General features: G+C 35.5%; 1 protein-coding gene across 1 annotated transcript in view; it reads left to right on the forward strand.

Annotated features, from left to right (window-relative positions):
* The window catches only part of LOC145692733 (uncharacterized), a 48,663-nt gene that overhangs the window by 11,497 nt on the left and 17,640 nt on the right, over positions 1-19,526 (forward strand). The window contains exons 2-3 of the mRNA XM_081768165.1: positions 16,440-16,523; positions 18,794-18,938. Coding sequence (XP_081624291.1) covers positions 16,454-16,523; positions 18,794-18,938 — 215 coding nt within the window. The 5' untranslated portion in view covers positions 16,440-16,453. The remainder of the gene's footprint in view (positions 1-16,439; positions 16,524-18,793; positions 18,939-19,526) is intronic.

Consider the following 19,526-nt stretch of genomic DNA (forward strand, 5'->3'; position numbering starts at 1 on the left):
GCTTCATGATTCATTGCATGACCACTTGAAATTTGCAATAAGTACGTTATATTTTCATTTTCTCTCTATTTCTTAATCATAAAATGTTGCTTGAATTAACTTGACGCTTTAAGAATCTCTAATAAGCTCTTGACCTCTTTCCCCCTCTTTCTGATATTAAATTTGTGATAAGTCTTAATACTTAGAAAATTATATTAAGTGAACTTTTAGTTGTTTTCAGTGGCGTATTTACGATTTTGTTTCGGGAGGGGCTTTGCTAACTTTCGGGGGGGCTTTGCCTGAAAATGTGAAAATTTGCAAGATATTTCATATACTTTACTATAGTAAGATTTCGGGGGGGGGGCTTAAGCCCGGAAGCCCCCCCCCTAAATACGCCACTGGTTGTTTTCAAGAACTTTCATTTTACTCAGAGATTTGAATGCAAAACAAATTAAACGTTATAAACTGTACTCCAATATTTCTGGTCTAAAGAAAAAACCATGAAACAATTACAGAGAACCCTTAGTTCACGAGCCCCTTTCTCCTTGAACAAGTCTGTTTAAGAATAAGTTTTGTGACCAATTTTTCCCTCGCCCATAAGAACGATATTTCAGAGTACGAACGTACGCATACACGCCTGTACTTACAATCTCACGCACTCAGCAGTGCTTTTGTGTGTTTACCGTAAACAGTATTTGCCGGAATAGTGTTTTCGGAACTTTTATTTTGTTCTTTCGGCAGTTATGTTATTTTAGCCCTCATTGTGGCTCCTAAGAGAAAGAAGAAAAATATTACTAATAGCAGTAAAAAATGTTTTTTTTTTGTTCTACTTGTCGCAAGTGAAAAAAAACGACCGATTTTTTAAGACTTGGAACTGACAACATTGAAGAAGCTGGGTGGAAGTATTGTAGTATTCTGTGCTTGCAACAGAGATATAACTATCAGCGTGAAGTTGCGTACATACGAGTAATAGTAAGTTGAAATGACTTTCATCATTGAAAATCTAGCCAAATGTGAGGTGGTTCGATCCGATTCGACCTGTGATCCGATTTCTCAATTTAAAACAAAAATTGCAGTTGATGTCACAAACATATTGCCAAACACTGTCTAATCTGCATAGTGTCATTCAAAACCGAGGAAGACGAATGTTACGTTCTGGAATTCTTCTGATTCGTCATAACGCCCGTTCATACACATCTGCGCGTGCTGTTGAGACAACTCAAAAATTTCTCTGGCAGTGGGAACATTTTAATCACTCTGCATACAGTCCCGACTTTGCCCTTATTCATTTTTGTATTTATTTCTTTTTTTCCTTCCACCTTAAAAGGTTGCTTGCCTCTCAACGTTCCATGGCAGTGAAGTTCTGAAGACCTCAATTTTCGATTGCCTGAAATCTCAGGCGGGAGATTTCTACACAGAGGATCTATGAAAGCTGTACAGGGGTTACGGAACCAATTAAGTTCGTGAATTGAGAGTTTACTGTATTAGTTCAGTTAATACTAGTATTTTATCGATACCATGTTAGGAGTACTCACAAGAGATGCGGTGAATCATGACAAATACGCGTCACTGAAATTTTAGGGATGTCTAAAAATAAACAGGAAAACCAATAAGCAACTAACGTTAAAAAATGCATAATTTATACAAGTCGATATTTTTAATCAAGACTGGATCATGAGGGAGAAATGGTTATTGGAGATGTGAATCCCTAACAAAGTTTAGAAGTACAGTAATTTGTTGTTTTGGGGGGCCAACACATGTTAGAAGAACTTAAGAGCAAGGACATTTCATCTTGACGTAATTTCTGTTTATTATCCTTATGCAAAGCTGAGGTTATTCAGGACAGGAACTACCATTAACCGGGAGTCAAACCACGACCCTCTCATGTAAAATCAACTCTCACAATATTGATTGTTCTCCCTTCACGTGAGTTGAATAACAGAAGCACACTAGCAACCCTAAAAACTTAGGGGTGGTATCACGTACTTAGGGAATGAGCATTCCTGATTATATGACTCACTTCTTTATTTTTACGGGATTAGGCTAATTGTCTTTTAAGCTTCTCACTAAAATTCAAACAAATGTTGGGAAGCGTAAGTAAGAATATTTGGGTGTGTAAATCAGAATTGGAAATATTGTTAGAAAAAAAAAAAGTAGTGAGAATAACATATGTTGGAGGTTTAGAAGCACAAAAGACGTGTAGGATGAAACAGTGATGGACCAAACGTAAAGATAACCTTGAATTATAAGAAAGTATATCATCACCAATCTCACCTTGAATAATGAAAGAGTATTTCTTTCTTCTGGTTGCTAAACATAAAATGTAATCGACTAAATTCGTACAATCGAGTTTGTATTATATCCTTGGAATTCGATACGTATGAGCAGTTGCCTGATACACAGGCGTTCTCAATTAACTGTTTGAAACTCATTAAAGCTAACAATAATTGGTTTATTTATTTAAATACAGGATGTGCCTAATACCTTTATCAAATTTGCCATGTTTTTAAAACTTTTTTACATTAAATACAAACTAATTATTTGCTGAGCAAAACTATATATTTTCATTAAAATTCAACACGTGTTACAGGTTCACCAACTAACTCTTTAGCTTCATCAGACACTAAGTTATGTGATACAGGATAACTGTACAATCGTATTTACATACAACAGCTAAGATATTTTTCTTCTGATTGGCTACTGGCAGCAGCAAATCCCTTTCAATTATACTTATTTGAAAATGTCTATATAGATGCATTCTATTGTGGCTAATTACCTTTTTTACATATATAAGGTGTAAAAGTAAGACATATTTTTAGTTTTACGAGTTAGGCTGAATTCATAATCGGTGAGTTTAATAGCTACGTGATATACGCATATCTATTTATTGCTGTGCTATAAACTCCTTCAATCATAATTAGAATTTAATCAGCATAGGTTTTTAGTAGATTTCAAACCTCCTTCGGAATCGTGACATTAGTACTTTTGGATAAAGTATGTATATTGTGTGTTGTGTGTATTATTCAGACTCCCTACATTCAAAATCAGACCAGTTAGTTTCGTAATATAGTTATATTATTAATTCTCTGTTTTTCTCTAAGGGGCAGAATGGCTCAGTGGTAGTAAGCTTACCTCTGATGCGTGGGGATCCCTGATTCGTTCTCCGACCAAGTAAGTTTGTGCTGGACAATGTGATGTTCGTCCATTTTCTCGGGATACTCCCGTTTCCTCCCACTTTTCTCATCCAACCAATTATTTCATAATCATTATTCACTTGCCTTAATCACCCGTCTCCCTTAGCCTAAGAAGTATAATCGTCAGACATTAAATTGAAAGATTTCTATTTTTCTTTACTTTCCTCTGAGGTAACAGTAATATACATATGGACCATCCAAGTGTTTTTTCTCTTTACGCTAGAGTTTAATGAAGTTCTTTACAATTTTGCGTGTGTCGGGTAGTACGTTCGTCACTATCTTTTTGTGACGGTGATAAATAGCCTCGCTGCTGACATTCCATTAAACTTTAACTCAGCGTTTCCCAACCGGTGTGCCGCGAATGGGCTGCTGGTGTGCCGCGAGGAAATCGAAACAAAATTATTAATTCTATAGCAATCAAATTGCAAGACAAAGGGGAAAACGTCTATATGTATTTCATATTATTATGAACCTCTACTATGAACCTACAATTTTAAGTTTCGTACTGTGTTACTGTTCTGTACATTTTTGATGTTGAAAAAAGTATTTGTTATCATTATTGCTTCTTTATTGTTGCAGACTATTTCGTAACTTGAAATTTTAAAATATTCAATCCTTTCGAAAAGCAAACATACATACAAATTAACTACATTTGTGTTTTAAAAGTTAAAAAAGATTTATTTGTTTGTTCGTTATTTAGTGATTTTCCTTTTTAGTGAAAGGTCAGATACAATTTTCGAAAGAGAATATGTTTTTTTTTAAAAAAAAACTGATTCCTCTATCACATTGCAATTGTTTTCAATTTTTAAATTAATGAAAAATAAGCATAATGCCATGGTGGAAATGCATAATGCTTTAAGATGGGGGAAAACCAGTGAACGAGCTTTCTCCTCTGTGAGAAGATCAGTAATCACAGAAAATACTTACCACGGTATTTTATATTTACAAATAATATCTATATGAGTGTGCCGCGAGAATTCAAGTTACAGCTGTAGTGTGCCGCAAGTTGAAAAAGGTTGGGAAACGCTGCTTTAACTAATCAATCAACACAGTACATTCTTTATGTCTTTTTTCTTCAATTTCAGTTGTTTGATGTTCATTTTTCCAATGCCTTATGACTACTCTGGAATCCGATATTACTATTGGTATTGTTTTCACATGTTTAGTTTTCTATTGTTCTTTTATCTTCTGGGTAGTTGTTTGTACTTCTCTATTTTTAGACTTCCAAACTATGCTATACATAAGTGCCGGAAATCTTACAGGAAAACTTTGTCTGTCTCTCTGTCGACACGTATGAGAACCAAGGGTAAAAGTGGATCTGAAAAGGTAAGGGGACGTCACACCGTTCCCCGTGCCTATCTTTGCATATTGTAATTTTTTTAGGAAGTGGGGGAACGCCATAGATAGTTTTTGGAAACGAGATAACGGCGCCTCTCGCGTTCCCCTCACTTTTACCCCCTGACCAAAACCAAAACAGTAATCGATATCGAGCGTTTTTTCTGCAATCGATTCAGCATCTCAAGAATAGATTCCATTTTCTCCGTTATATCTCTATTCAAAGCGGAAGTGATTCAAATCAGTTATTTCCGGTTTCAGCGTTTATCACCACAGAACGAGAACGGCAACATATAGTAAGAATCGTTTTTTTTTTTTTTTTTTTTTTTGCAACCGATTTAGCGCCTTAAAACAACGTACCGTGACTATTTTAACAAACCCTCTACCAAAGCCGGAAATGGCTCACATTTAATATTATTTCAATACTAATTTTCACAGAACAAAAACGGTAAGAGATGTTGAAATGTAGCTTTCTGCAATTGATTTATTGTACAGTCCGCAGCAAAAAACCTGCAACATGAGCATGTAAGTTTATTGTGAAACTACACCTAACAGCGCAGGGAATCAACATAACGTCTAAGTGGCACGAATCACGCCAGGTGAAACCTCAGCGTCCTCCCTTGCACACTTATTTTGGAGCAAAAGACTTCGTCGTGTCACAATAAACTTACATTCCATCTTTCTTCATTAACCCTCTACTTGAACCGGAAGTGGTTCAAATTGAATGCCTGAAGAGAGGATCGTCACAACCTGCAACACTTTACCAACACTTTATCAACCCCGCTTTCAATACTAAGTTTCATACAGGATAAACGGTAAGATTTATGGAGATGCACGTTTTGCAATTGATCAACTGTCCCAAGAATAGGTTGCAAATACTCCGTTAACTCCTATTTAAACCGAAAGTGGCTTAAATTAACCATTTCCGGTTTCAACCTTTATCGCCATAGAACAGGTATATATGTATAGAGACAAGCTACTTTTTAAATCGATTCAGGGTTTCAAGAGAGCATACAATCATAACCCGCAACACTACCAAAACAGGAAGTGCTTCAAATTTACTGCTACTTCCGCTGATTTCCGTAGAAGAGAAACGGTATGAGATATGGAGATACAATTTTTTGCAATCAATTCAGCGTCCCAAGAGTAGGTTCTATCTCCTCCTTTAACCGTTTATTCAATTCGAAATTCGTTCAAATTAACGATTTCTGGTTTCAACCTTTGTCATCATAGATAAAAAAAGCAGTAAGGCATAAGGAGTAATGGATTTTTGACATGGATTAAGCGTCCGAGAAATAGGTTTTATTTTTTATTTTATTAATTTAATGCAACCAGTAGTTGTAGATGTACTACTTAAATTGAGTATTGAGTTAAGTTTAACTTCCCGTTCAGCAGCGAGGCTATATGAGGTGTGGACCTACTGATTAACGTGGAAACCGAACCATAAGATCTCCCGCTGGGAATCGAACCAGGGTCTCCCACGTCAAAGTCTGTTTTAATATTGAATTTCCACAGTTCGGAAGTCTACTGTAGTTTCACACTATGAAATGACACTCACTTATTTCTCTATATGCTTTCTCCAGGTTTATTGTGTTGTCTATTAGGTCTACCTAATCTTTTTCGTTGTTTTACTGTGAAATCTGTCCTATAATGATATATGTGTTTGTCGGTTACTTTAGCTATCAGCAATTCTTTTGTTCGTCTATTGCTAGTATGGTTTTCAGTTAGTACATCTCTTATCACACATTGTATCATCCCAATTTCTTGACATATGATTTTTGCCAGTCGTAATATCTTTCCTTGTACCCGTACTCAGTTTATGTTGTCAATGCATTCCATCTGAGATATCTTATAATGTTTCTGTGTATAATTGATATTTTCTACATTCCTCTAATATTGTGATGCGTTTTAGTAGTATTTTGCATTTATTCCTGCATGAAGTCTTTTGTCGGTGGATATAAGTGGGGAGTATGGTGGCTCAGTGATAGTGTGCTTACCTCTGGTGCTTGGGGGCCCTGGTTCGATACCCGGCCAAGTAAGTTTGTGGTGGACAACATCGTATCCTTGGATTTTCTCGAGGTACTCCCGTTTTCTCCCACTTTATCATTCTACCAGTTTTTCAATCATTATTCTCTTGTCTTAATCATCGTTTTCCTTAGCCTAAAGGGTATAATCGAGGATCGTTAAACTAAAATATTTCACTTGTGGATATAAATCTTCCGCTTTCATCTGCTGGAATGTATTATTATTATTATTATTATTATTATTATTATTATTATTATTATTATTATTATTATTATTATTATTATTGGAATTAGATTTATGAGCTCCCTCGTGGCTAAGCGGTTAGCGTACGCGCCTTTTGCTTGGAAGACTCGGATTCGATTCCCGGTCGGAGGGTATGTGGTTCGGATTCCACGTTAATCAGTAGGTCCATATGTCTTATGTCCTCGCTGCTGAAAGAAACGCTAACTAAAAATCAAATCCGATCCGATCCAATGAGATTTACTAAGCGTATTTTAGAACTGCTAACACCCACTTATCTATTTTTTTTAAATGCTAGAGATTTGAAGATTGTAGGTTCCATAAAAGTACAAGTAAATATTTTCGTTTTTCCTTTCCTATGATATGCTAGTTTAATTCTTAAAATTAATTATAAACTTGCTCTTCCTTGAAACAAAAAGAAAGTTAACCAATATAGAACCTGTTTGGATGTGGAAATACTCTCTTACATACGTCATAAGTTGTGCCAGCTGAGGTGAAACAATTACAGAAAGCATTAAGTAGGTATATATGTATATACAACAGTAGAACTGATTTCAACAACGGTAACGAAACAAAAGAAGACTTTGTCTGCTGCAAAAGAACGGTTCCAGGGCTTCATTTCGTATTCCATCCTCCGTTCACTTTTAAACAGGAACAGCCAGAATAAGATTTTGGCAGAATAATTTTGGGACATTCAAGGCCAAATCGCCATGTATATCCATCCTCCCTACAAATCTGGAAGCACAAGGTTATAAATATTTTTTTCTAAACCAAAAGAAATAAGGACTCCACCCTAGGATCTTCTTGACCGCACCCTCTTCGGGTCCATCATTTATTCTGCTGCGAAGGATGAGACGCCGTTTGGTTAATTTCCAAAATACACCTACATTCGCATACAACACATACAGTATACACGAGAGAGAGAGAGATTCTGGCTGTCCTACACATTAATATGTTTCTTGACGTCCAACTGTTCTTTTTCCTCAGGGACGCTGGAACCTCCCTACTTCCCTAACCTATTAACCTATATGGAGAAATCCACTTTTTTCCTCTTCTATCTCATCAACAAGCGACGCGTCCCTCTTCTGATATTTAATGATTTAAAATAAAAGAGATTTGAAGGGTGGGATGGAGCAGCATCTCGCATGCCCTTCAGATTCCCAGAAACGTGATCACGGAGGAGGCGCAACCAGGATGTTTTTTTCCGAAGTCCATCTGGCATAAGTGCCGCAATTAATCTACTTGACAGACATCTTTTGTGAGGGATTAAAGAATCTCTGAGGGAATCTTCATGTACAGAACAATCAGATGTTATATGACCTTGACAAACGATAGCATCCCACGAATATTAACACAGAGTGACCGTGCACAAATTTTCACACTTAATGGTCAGCTGACAATATTTACTTGAAGATACTTTCCCATAAAAGAAAAAAAAACTGTCAGTATGTTAAAACTTAATCTGCAATCACTACGTAAACATGAAAATTCGAGCTGTCAGCAGCCCATTCTGAAGCCTGTTTTACAGAATTTTCAAATTCTACAAGTATTTATTACAAGTCATAATTTCCCATAATTTTATAATAAATACAATTCTCAAAATTTTAACTTTCAAAATCTCTTGTACACTAGTAGTACAAGACATTACATGACATTTACAAATCATATAATGTGAGTTAAATGGTTCAATTATCTCCAATAGCTAGCAGCACGTATCTCCAATTTTTCCAATGTATTTTGTAGGGATCAATAATACTCACAATAATTAAATCAACTTCAAACTTTGTCCAAAAACAAATTAATATTTTTAGGTCACTAGGTCATAAAATTCTTAACAATATAGTTAAACAAAGCGTAAACTGCTTTGGGATAATTGAGATTTTCATTATTATTATTATTATTTATATAAATTATTTGTAAGATCAAATTTAGAATTTGGGTCGGTAATGAAGAACAGTGTTTCTAAAACTTTTATAAACAAGATAGAATCTGTCCAAAAATGTTTTATTCGACTGCTACGTTTTAAGATGAAACTGAGTTACTATTCATATGGCTATGAATATTGGAATGATTATTGGGGTTTGGAGAGTCTTATGAATAGAAGAAAACATTTTGATAAAGTACGTATCCAAAAGATACTAGATAATGTCTATAATGCAGCGAATACTGTTTACGAAACATAGGTTTTAAAGTACCAAATCATAGTATAAGAAACAGCACAATTTTAGTTCCTCTGAATTGGAAATCTGAAATTTTAAAAAGATTGACAGATTCTTTAAGTATAGGTATAAATTTACCCTCACTGTATTAAACAATTAATTAATAATAAATGGTGATTGTTCTTAACCAATAACTTTAGCAACATTAAGGTAAAATCTAATTTTAAGACTGCTGTTCTTACCTTTTCTTTGTTTGTTTTAGATAAATAGTTTGACAATTTTTAAGCGTTGACAATAAATTATTTTCGCTAGATTGACTTTTATCTACCTAGGTACATTATGTTTTATATTAGTTTTCCTCAAGAATGTTATAAAATTGCCTATATGTATCTGTATATAAAATTGCTTGTATATAGAGGATTTACCTATATGTATCTTCATCCTATTAAATTAATGAAGCCAAAAAACAAGCGAGCGTCGGCAAGACTGATTGGCTACTCTCGTTTTCGGCCTCGTCTGATTGGTTACTTTCGTTTCCGCCATGATTGTTGGCTCAAAACATTGCGATCTTATTGGGCGTAGTGGACAGAGTAGGGGTGGCAAAACTGTGACGTATGGCTTCAAGATTTTGTTGTAAGGGCAGATCCTCTATTTTATAAGATCCTTGGTTTTCCTCCTTTTACCGTTTTCTTATTATTATAGTATCATAATGTAGTGCTTTGTTACCGCACAATGTGCTGTATTTTTGCTAATAAACTGTTACCGGTACTGAAATAAATATTAATATTATTATTAAAAAATTAAAACATTCAATACATGCATTACTTGGTGAAGTAGTGAAATTTCCGCCTTTGGAGAAACAAATTATTTTTCGCACAGAAAAGTATGGAATCCGAGTTCAAATCCTTCTTTTCATGAAACATGGTTCAAAAAAGATGTTATACCTGTACCTTGCCTTGTCTTCTTTTTTTCAGGCCTCAACATTTCAATTTACGTATCATTAAATTACTTATGTTGAGTACTTTTCTTCACCGAAGGACCTCTTCTTGTTTCGAATACTGCATACAAAAACTCATAACATTTCCCTATAAAATACATAAGCTCATAAAAATGAAGGAACATATAGTTTCTATCCCATATTTTGCACGTATTTTAAACTAATGGTTGGTAATCCTATTCAACCCATCAAATTATCTCATTTCAACATGCATCTGGAATGAATCCAAGATTCTTGCTTCATCTCTCATAAATTTTACGTAAATTGATCAACATTGCTGGCGATGGGAGAAAAATTGTATTTAAAATGTCAGGCGGTCAATGCCCTTGTATCAGATGCCGTGATAATTTCTTCTTCTTCTTTTCAGGTTTCGAGTTCTAGCTATATTAGAGAACTAGACAAAGGTGTCATGGGCATCTCTGGTGGGGGGACGAGGGGGAAGCGTCTCCCCAATATTTTGAAGTACAAAATATTCAATATTTCATTCTAATTTAATTAATTTACTAACGATAGAATAACATATAAATAATTGGGTCTAGGAAAATTCGGTGTAGGAAATTTCGGTGTAGGAAAATTCGGTGTAAGAAAACTCGGTGTAGGAAAATTCGGTGTACGGAAATCTCGGTGTGGGGAAATTTAGGTGTAAGGTAGATTCGGTGTAATACATACGGAATATTACCACTTTACAATAATTTACGACACTTCATATTGTGAAAACGAAAACCATAAAATGTAACGAATAAAATGTTATTTCCTATTTCAAGAAAAACATTTTTTTTTGGGGGGGGGGGCCTTTAGTCCACTACCTCTTGCATGTCTTTCGTGGGGTATTACTATAAACTACTTTTCATCACACAATGAAGCTGACACTTTTTGTCAGAAATAAAACAATTATAAGTTCAGAGAATAGTTATAGGAACAACTAAAAACACCTTTCCTATAGTACATCATAGAACACATACAAGGTGATTCTTTTAAAACTCACGGATTTCATTTGGGTCTAGAATTTCTAACTGAAGTCCGCTTTTCATGCGATTTGTGGCAAATGATCAAGGAACGTTGGGAAATTTATGGTTTAAATTCATTTGGGGTAATATCGGCCACGCCTCTAGAAAAACAGCAAACTGTATCACCACTGTATCGAATTGAAATTAGGTGAGGTGCGGTGTGGAGATTTGAGTTTTTTCGTTAGATGGCAATCTCGCGACGGTCAATAAGAAACAAGAAACTGGGCCGTTGTATTGAGAATTATGCTGTGCTACTGTACCAATATGATCAGGACACAGTTACAATAATGTACTCTTTGGAGCAACATGATTTTATCGTTAAAAAGTTTTTGGAGAACGGGGTCTATTGTTGCTACGCAAAGGGCATTTGCACGCAACTGTGCCTCACGTTTTGCCCCAGACAGGAACATAATATGGTCGTTAGTGAATAAATTGCAGGAAACAGGAGCGCTTCTGAGGAAGACAGAGAAGCATCGGACCTCGCTGGCGGATGTTGTGAAAGATGTCAGGTACCGACTCTAAGTCACCTAAAAAATCCCTATTCAACATGTGATTTCACTTCAAATATCCAACATCTCATTCGAACTATAACGTACAATGGCGAATATTTGCTGTTTTTCTTGCGGCCTGCTCTATATTACCCCGGATGAATTTAAACCAGTAAACATAGTCCCATAAATCTCCCATCCCTCCTTGATGATTTGCAGCAAACCGCATGAAAATCTGACTTCAGTTAGAAATTCTAGAGCCAAATGAAATCCGTGAGTTTTCAAAGAATCACTCTGTATATACATATGTAAGATGCAAAAATATATTGATCAAAAAAGTCTTAGTGGAAAGGGCAATATAAAGCAGGATGGTTTTATCAGATAATAGTTGTACAAATAGTTGACTTCTCCTCCAATCAGACACTTTAGTTTGTTTGCCTTAAGGTAAACAAACTAAAGTGTCTGATTGGAGGACTTTGAGGACTAAAGTGTCTGGTTGGAGGACAAATTTCTCGTCATGTAAGGGCCATAAAATGTTAAAATCCCTCGAAATCTATAATTCCAATAATTTCAGGAACACAATTCAATATAAAGCAATATAAAGTAGACAGTAAACAATAAAAATGATAGTAGACAGTAAAAGTACGTTCTACACAAAATTTGAACTTCAAACTAATACACTCATTTATCCTCAAAGTTGAGTATTTAATAAATCCTACGGCCTACTACAACGAATCTTTCTTTACACCTAACATTCCCCACACCGAGTTTTCTGTACATCGAATTTTCTGTACACCAAATTTTCCTACACCGAATTTTCTTACACCGAATTTTCCTACGCCGAAATTTCCTACACCGAATTTTCCTGCTCCCTAAATAATTATATTTGATTTATTTGGAATATAATATCCAGGTTGTGAAATGATTATAACAGTGTTTTTTGATGTAACTTTAGGGAGTCCAAGAAGGTACGAAGAAAGGTAACAAATAGAATCGAAGATAATAAAGAGGTTGAGTTAGGTAGTACCATTTAAGTCACTTTCTTTGATGTCCCCTCCAAATTTTACATACCAGAGACGCCAGTGGAAGGTGTCTACCAAGATATGAAAAATATTAGGTACCCTGTACCGTGATTTAATATTCTAATTGGAATCCTCCTGCTAATGCAATGTGAAGGAATCGCAACGATAAACGTTTGAATATTGAGATTAAATTTAATGGATTTCAAGTAATTCCGGCATTTCCCGTGACATGAAGGTGCAAGGTTACAAACAATAGCTGCTAAATAAAGGAAACACAGAACAGTATGTCATCCACAATTATTTTCATTTAATGCATTTCCCTACCATTCTTATTTTTGATCTATTTATATTTTCGGGAAATTAGACCAAAATTGTAGTTATTTCTTTCATTATAATATTTGTAGGTCAACACGGAACAAAGCCCTATAAGCTCCTCCATGCGCAGCACTTTTCTTTGGAACCCATTGTAAACAAATGATACCGTAATTTCTGACAAAAGTACATTTCATTGACCCATCTATTAACAAAATTTGATGGCTGCACACACCTTTGTTTTATATTTCGTCTTGATTTTAGGCTGTCCAAGCTACACCAATGATTTGCAATATTTTGATTCATTTAAAACAATACATACAAATTCACCAACTAATTTTGTTACTCAAGCGAAAGAGGGCTTTTCGACTGGAGACGTGTGGTAAAAGAGAAGGTATTTGATTTGAAAAGCCTCGCCATATTGGTCTGCCATACATCAACGTTAAAACTTCTTTCTACGATTGTTCGGATATCAAGATGGCGGAACATATTGAGTTTGAGTTTAGTGTCCCTTTTAGCAGCGAGACTGTGTGAGATGTGCACCTACAGCTTAACGTGGGATCCGAACCACCGAGAATCAAACTAGCGTCGCCTGTGCCGAAGGAATGTATGGTATCCATATAGCCAGAAGAGAGCTCTATTGCGGAACATGAACTGCACTATGATTAATCGTGAATATACAAGCAGGTTAATATATATATATATATAAAACGATAATCATGTCTGTTGTTCTGTATGGTTGTGAAACATAATCGCTTACTCTGAGGGAAGAACAGAACAAGATCCTGAGATGAATATTCGGACCCAAGAGGAATGGGAATGGAGAATGGCGGAAACTTCATAACGAGGAACTACATAATTTATACGGTTTACCAAACATTATTACAGCCATCAAGTGTAGGAGGCTCAGGTGGGCAAGTCATGTAGGGAGAATGAAATTAAGTAGGGACGCTTTTAAATTCTTAACAGAAATTCCAATCAGAAAACGACAATTAGGAAGATCTAGGCGCAGATGGAAGGAAAGAGTACAAAGTAGAAACTGAATCCAGTTGTCTAAGGATAGAAGTCAGTGGAGAATATGGCATTGAACCTTCGAGTTCCATTGTGCATAGAGGTAATTAGTTAGTTATGCAAGCAGGTTAGGTAATTTCCTCTGCATGTAGAGTTTGATGTGTACTGACGCTTCTATTCAATTTTTTATGCATATGATTTCATAGAACAATGTTAAATGGCTGATTCAACGGAATTCGGCACCAATTCTGTTAAAATTATTCGAATATAGGGTTTTTTAATATTTTTTCTGGTGTTATTCGTTTTCGATATTCGAATAATTATTCTATCAAGTGTCCGAATGTATTCGAATGTTCATTCTTATTCAATAATGAATTTTCCGAATCTTAACATCGCTATAAGCATCCTACTGAATGTTTACTAATCCGAAACTAAAGCAATAAGTGTGGCTAACGCTACCCGATTGCTTTTGGTGCGAGCCGTTCCAGGTTCGATTCTTGGTGGACATACGGGTCATAAAAGGTGTAAAAACCTTTTCAGGCCAGCTACCCTGAGTGAGGCTTTTCCTTGCTTTTCCTCATTCACACCAGGCAAATGCCTGGATGGTACCTAACATAAAAAATCTTTTCTTTTGTATTCCTTTCTTCTCTCCCTACTTTCCCGGGTAGTATGATTACCGAGGGACGTCATTTTTCATATTATTACTGGCACTGACGCAAATCCCGGAGGATCAAGGGGTCATGTCACTTCCAATCTTGGAACTGGGGGACTCTCTCCCCCAATAATCCGATTTGAAATGTGATTTGGGGAGAGAAATGTGATTATTTGTGTCCAATTGCCACAAAGGAAAGTGAGATGATATTGATATCCCCCAGAATAAGCTTAAAATCTGCCTGCCTCCCAATGTTGAAGACAACTCTGCTACCCTGATCCTCCACAGCATCATTTTTCAACTTCAGAAATATTTTGAATATCACTTAAAAGAAAGAAAGAAAAAAAAAAAGATTATGGGAATGGTCTTACCCGTCCCCTCGAATGTTGAAGACAGATTTACTCTGCTCGTGACTGGCTTAAAAGGTCATTGATCCCAAATGTCCAGAAATTTAATTTCTAATTCGAATTCAAAGCAATAAATGTATTTTTCGTTTCTCTTACTCCAAGTTTAAACCACAGATTGGAATAATTAGAAGGTTGTTTAAACTTTGTATTTATTTTCACAATAAGAAAATATTGAAGTCTCTTTAAACGTATACTTTCTTTTCGGCCTACGAAGAGATACTTTCCCCTGTTTAGGTCATAATTCATAAGACAGAAAGTGTTTAAAACATCAACTTTGGCAATTTTCTCGTCACCCACACGGATCCATATAAACACCAACACATATTCGTGCCTACGAACGCAGAAGGCACTTTTACTCCTACAGTACATTTGCCATCTCCAGTACACTTTTCATTTTTTTTTTTCATTGTGGTGAAAATGTTTTGGTTATGAATATGTATAAACAACTAAATAATTTCTAAAAGTTTTTTTTTTTTTTTTTTTTTGTATGTTGCTCAGTGTCATGCTATGAAATTAATCTACCTACATGAACTCCACAGTGATTTAAAACAGTTTATGTTCTAAATGTAGATAAAGTAGCTTACCAAGTTATATATACAGATATATATACATACGAAGAGTATACAGGGTGGTTCAAAAGTGTGCAAACACCCAAATAAAAGGCAGAATTTTAAAAGAGTTGCCAAAGCAACACTGTAGGTTAGTAGTATTAAGTGGGAGAGAATTTTTAGCCCGCCATCTTGAAATAAGCGATTTTGAATTCACTTTTATTTTCTTAAATGGAAATAATATGTTCCGAAATCTTATTCTCATCTAAAATTTTCTCAGGAATTCAATGTTGTTATTTTTGCTTTCTCACTTACCATAACGAAGTTATGACTATTTCTTTTGGGGGTTCACAACGTCAGTCACATACTACAGATTATTTCCATTAAAAGATGTGTTCGATGTATTGTTCATTCCCTTGAATAGTCAAAGCCATTCTTTTTTCCCATTCATCCAAATCCTTGTTCAAAGTGCTCTTAGGTAAGCTTCAGCATGCATTCCTTTAGATGGTAAATATCCCAAATTGTCACTGAATATACAATGGACTTGAGATGTCCTCAAAGATAAAAATCTAGGGGAATGAGATCAGAGGAACATGGCGGCCATTCAATAGCACCACATCTACCGATCCACGAGTTGGGAAACTACGCATCCAAATATTCAATAACACAATTTCCATAATGTGGACAGGTAGCATCGTGCTGGTAGAAAACAGGGTTCTATCTTCAGATAAGAGAGATGCCAAGATATCTTCCAACATTCGACGATACTCGATTGCTGTTAAGATACTATTGATAAACGAACCACAACACCGGTTCCCCACACACACCACACCAATGGGAATTGGTGTCCGAACAGTAGCGAATATTCTGCTTGTTCATATTTCTATGTGGTAGAATAGATGTGGTTTATTCAAAGAAGGCATGTTTAATAAATTATTATAATTATAGACAAAGTAATCTAATTTCAACACTTGCTTATGAAAAGAGGCTAGTGTGGCACTCGAATTTATGTGTTCTGCATATGTATATCACTAGAACTGATTTTTTCCTTTTCTTTTTTCAGGGTCGACCAGCGCTATGGGGCCCCTAAGATTATGCTGGACGTTATTTGTAGTCACAGTACTTCAGAAAGGAGTCAACTCACAATGTAAGTTTAATTCAAAAACCTATTGTTACGTTTTTATTAAAAGAAAAGGATAAAAAAAAATTGATCATAGGTCGCAGGATTCGATCCTATTAATATTTTGGTGAAGTGATTTTCTAATGATTTTTTTTCAGTTTTCGTTGCCTAAATATTATCAAGCGTTGTTAGGGGGAATGTTATTGGACAATGATAACCAACGAAATTAATTCGTTCAAGAAAATTATTTTCATCAGCAAGCTCGCACTTTCAATGACATAGAAGACAATATAGGTCCTCTTAATTTGTTCTGTACGCTAAACATATTAATATACATAAAATGAAAAAGATGTTTATGTAATCACTTAGTGGGAAAATATTTCAACCGTTTAGCACTGTCTTCGAGGTGTTTTTTTTTTCCTCATGCCATTTTGATTAGGTGGATAACCTAACGGTGGCGTTTCGAGTGTATGTCAGAAATATAATATAATATGTTACGAGCTTGTCAATTTAGGGAGATGAAACTTGGTGTACAAACTTTTCATTAAAAATGGGTGACAACCAGACCGGTAGCCAGCCCAAAAATGTAGGAAGGGGTGATCCAACAATATTATATTTCATCACTATATTATAGTTCATTTGCAAGCTTACCGTGAATATTTTAGAGGGGGCCAGCAAAAATTTAGGGGGCCCGGCCCCCTAGACCCCCCTGGATACGGACCTGGCGACAATGTATCTTAATGTTTTCGAAAACTCCGATTCTAAGGGTGAAACGGACATTTTTTTTAAAATTAATATTTCAATTTCTAATTTTGTAAGAGGAAACGATTGAACTGCTTGAAATTAACTTGTTTGTGATAGTTGGTTGATTTTTTCAGCACTGAGGACCTGCACCATCACATGGGATTCAAATCACATGAAATCCTATCGGGAATCAAACCTGCGTCTCCGTCAAAGACGTGTACGCTAACCACGTAACCACGATCTCTAAATATCGTTTTAACTATGTTCTGTGTTCATTTGTTGGGAGCCCTGGTTGGGGTGATGTTTTCATAATTTCAATTTGATCAAAATACATACCCTAAAGGGTGTAAAAGATGCAAAAATTATTCATGAATAATAGAATGTTAGGAGACTCTCTAGTTAGGGAGATGAAACTCGGAATGTCAACCTTTTATTAGGAACAAGAAATAATTGTCTCAGCTTTTATCAAAATTCCACTTCTAGGGAATGGGGAGGAAGGGAAAAAAGAGGACAATTTATATAATATTTTATTTACTGATTTCGTATTCATAAAATAATCAATGTCAGAAATTGGCTGAATCGTTTGAAGCTCATTTTTTAACATAACAAAATGTGTCGAGCTAAAATTTTATGATTTCGCTTCTTTGAAATTTATGAAATACGTTGAGTTGAGTTTAACGTCCCGTTCAGCAGCGATGTTACATCAGACTTGGACCTATTGAGTAACGTGGAATCTGAACCACACTAGCTCCCGCCGGGAATCGAACCTGTGTGTCCCACGCCAAAGGCACGTATGTTAACCGCTTAGCCAGGAAGAAGCTCTTTAATGAAATACGTATCTTAAAGGGGAAAAGGAGGATCAAACATAATTTTCAACTATTTTCCGTAAACTTTGATTCTTCCCTTGACAAGAATTAGTATTTCTGCTAGTTTACTATTACAAAATTTACTGAAATGGTACCTTATGCAGAATTTATTTCACAAATATCAATAATAATATAATAAATACAGCATACGAAACTCAAAATAATGAGGAAATGAAACTAAACTGTTCTGAGTTTTATCTTTCTGACGATCTGGTCTGACGAGTCGTGGCTGCTTTGAGAAATATAATAAAAGTGTAAAAAAAGAACTATTCTTTTAAAGGGAATACGATTCTTTTGTCTTACGTTTTATGTTTGCTATTGAATATTCGCTCCCATATTGGAGCATTTTTTTTTACGAGTATACATGAATTTCATTTATAACTTTGAGTATTCACATGACGAACAATACTAATTTGAAGCTATGTTCCGGGCCATCCATTGATTTCTTGGGACCGTAGACAAGTTCAGCGGGAATTTTAAACTTGAATAAATCACAATTGAATGAAATAAACTTTTTTAAAAAGGATACTTTTTTCAGGGGTCTCCCAACGATTTGGACTCCTCATTTCTTGGGATTGGCCCATTTACTGGGACCCCCCGTCTAATTACTATTATATCAATCTTTACGTATTTTACTATGTATTGTTTACATTTTAAAATGATTTGTTTTTAAATTTTCTTCTATAGCATATTCAAATCCATGCCATCCAAGTCCTTGTGGACCAAGAACCGAATGCAGTGTTAGCTCATCAGGGGCTGCCGTTTGCCGCTGCCTGCCAGGATATTTCCCCAAACCAAATACTATCGTTGGTTGTGGACCCCAGTGTGAATAGTAAGTTAAATATGTATCAGTCGTATAGTTTTTGTCATTCTGTTGTTAATGTCATTCAAAACATACGACAGACAAAGCTCATAACTAACTAACTCTATGGTATGGAGCCCGGAGATTGAATACCGTGTTCAGAACATATCTCTATTGACTTCTTCTTTGGCCAAGTGAATCCAGCGAGACCCATCTTATTATTGTCCTCCCATTTGTGCCTAGGTCTTCCTAATGATCGTTTTTCGATTGGAGTGTTCCTACTTTCTTCCATTCTGGCTACATGACCTGCCCACCTGAACCTCCTAGATTTGATAATCCTAACAATGTTTGGTAAATGGTATGTATAAATTATGTAGTTCTTCGTTATGAAGTTTCCACCATTTACCGTTTCCGTTCCTCTTGAATCCGAATATTCGTCTCAAGATCTCAAACATTTTCAGTCTACGTCCTTCCTTCAGAATAAGAGACCATGTTTCGCAGCAATACAGAACAACAGGCATGATTATCGTTTTATATATTTTAAGCTTCAAATTTCTCGACAGAACTCGCGACGACAAGAGACTTTGAACTAAATAATGACATGAATTGTCTGTTTCT

Source organism: Thermobia domestica, chromosome 8 (assembly GCF_964235325.1).
Source record: "Thermobia domestica chromosome 8, izTheDome1.hap1.1, whole genome shotgun sequence".
NCBI lineage: Eukaryota > Metazoa > Arthropoda > Insecta > Zygentoma > Lepismatidae > Thermobia > Thermobia domestica.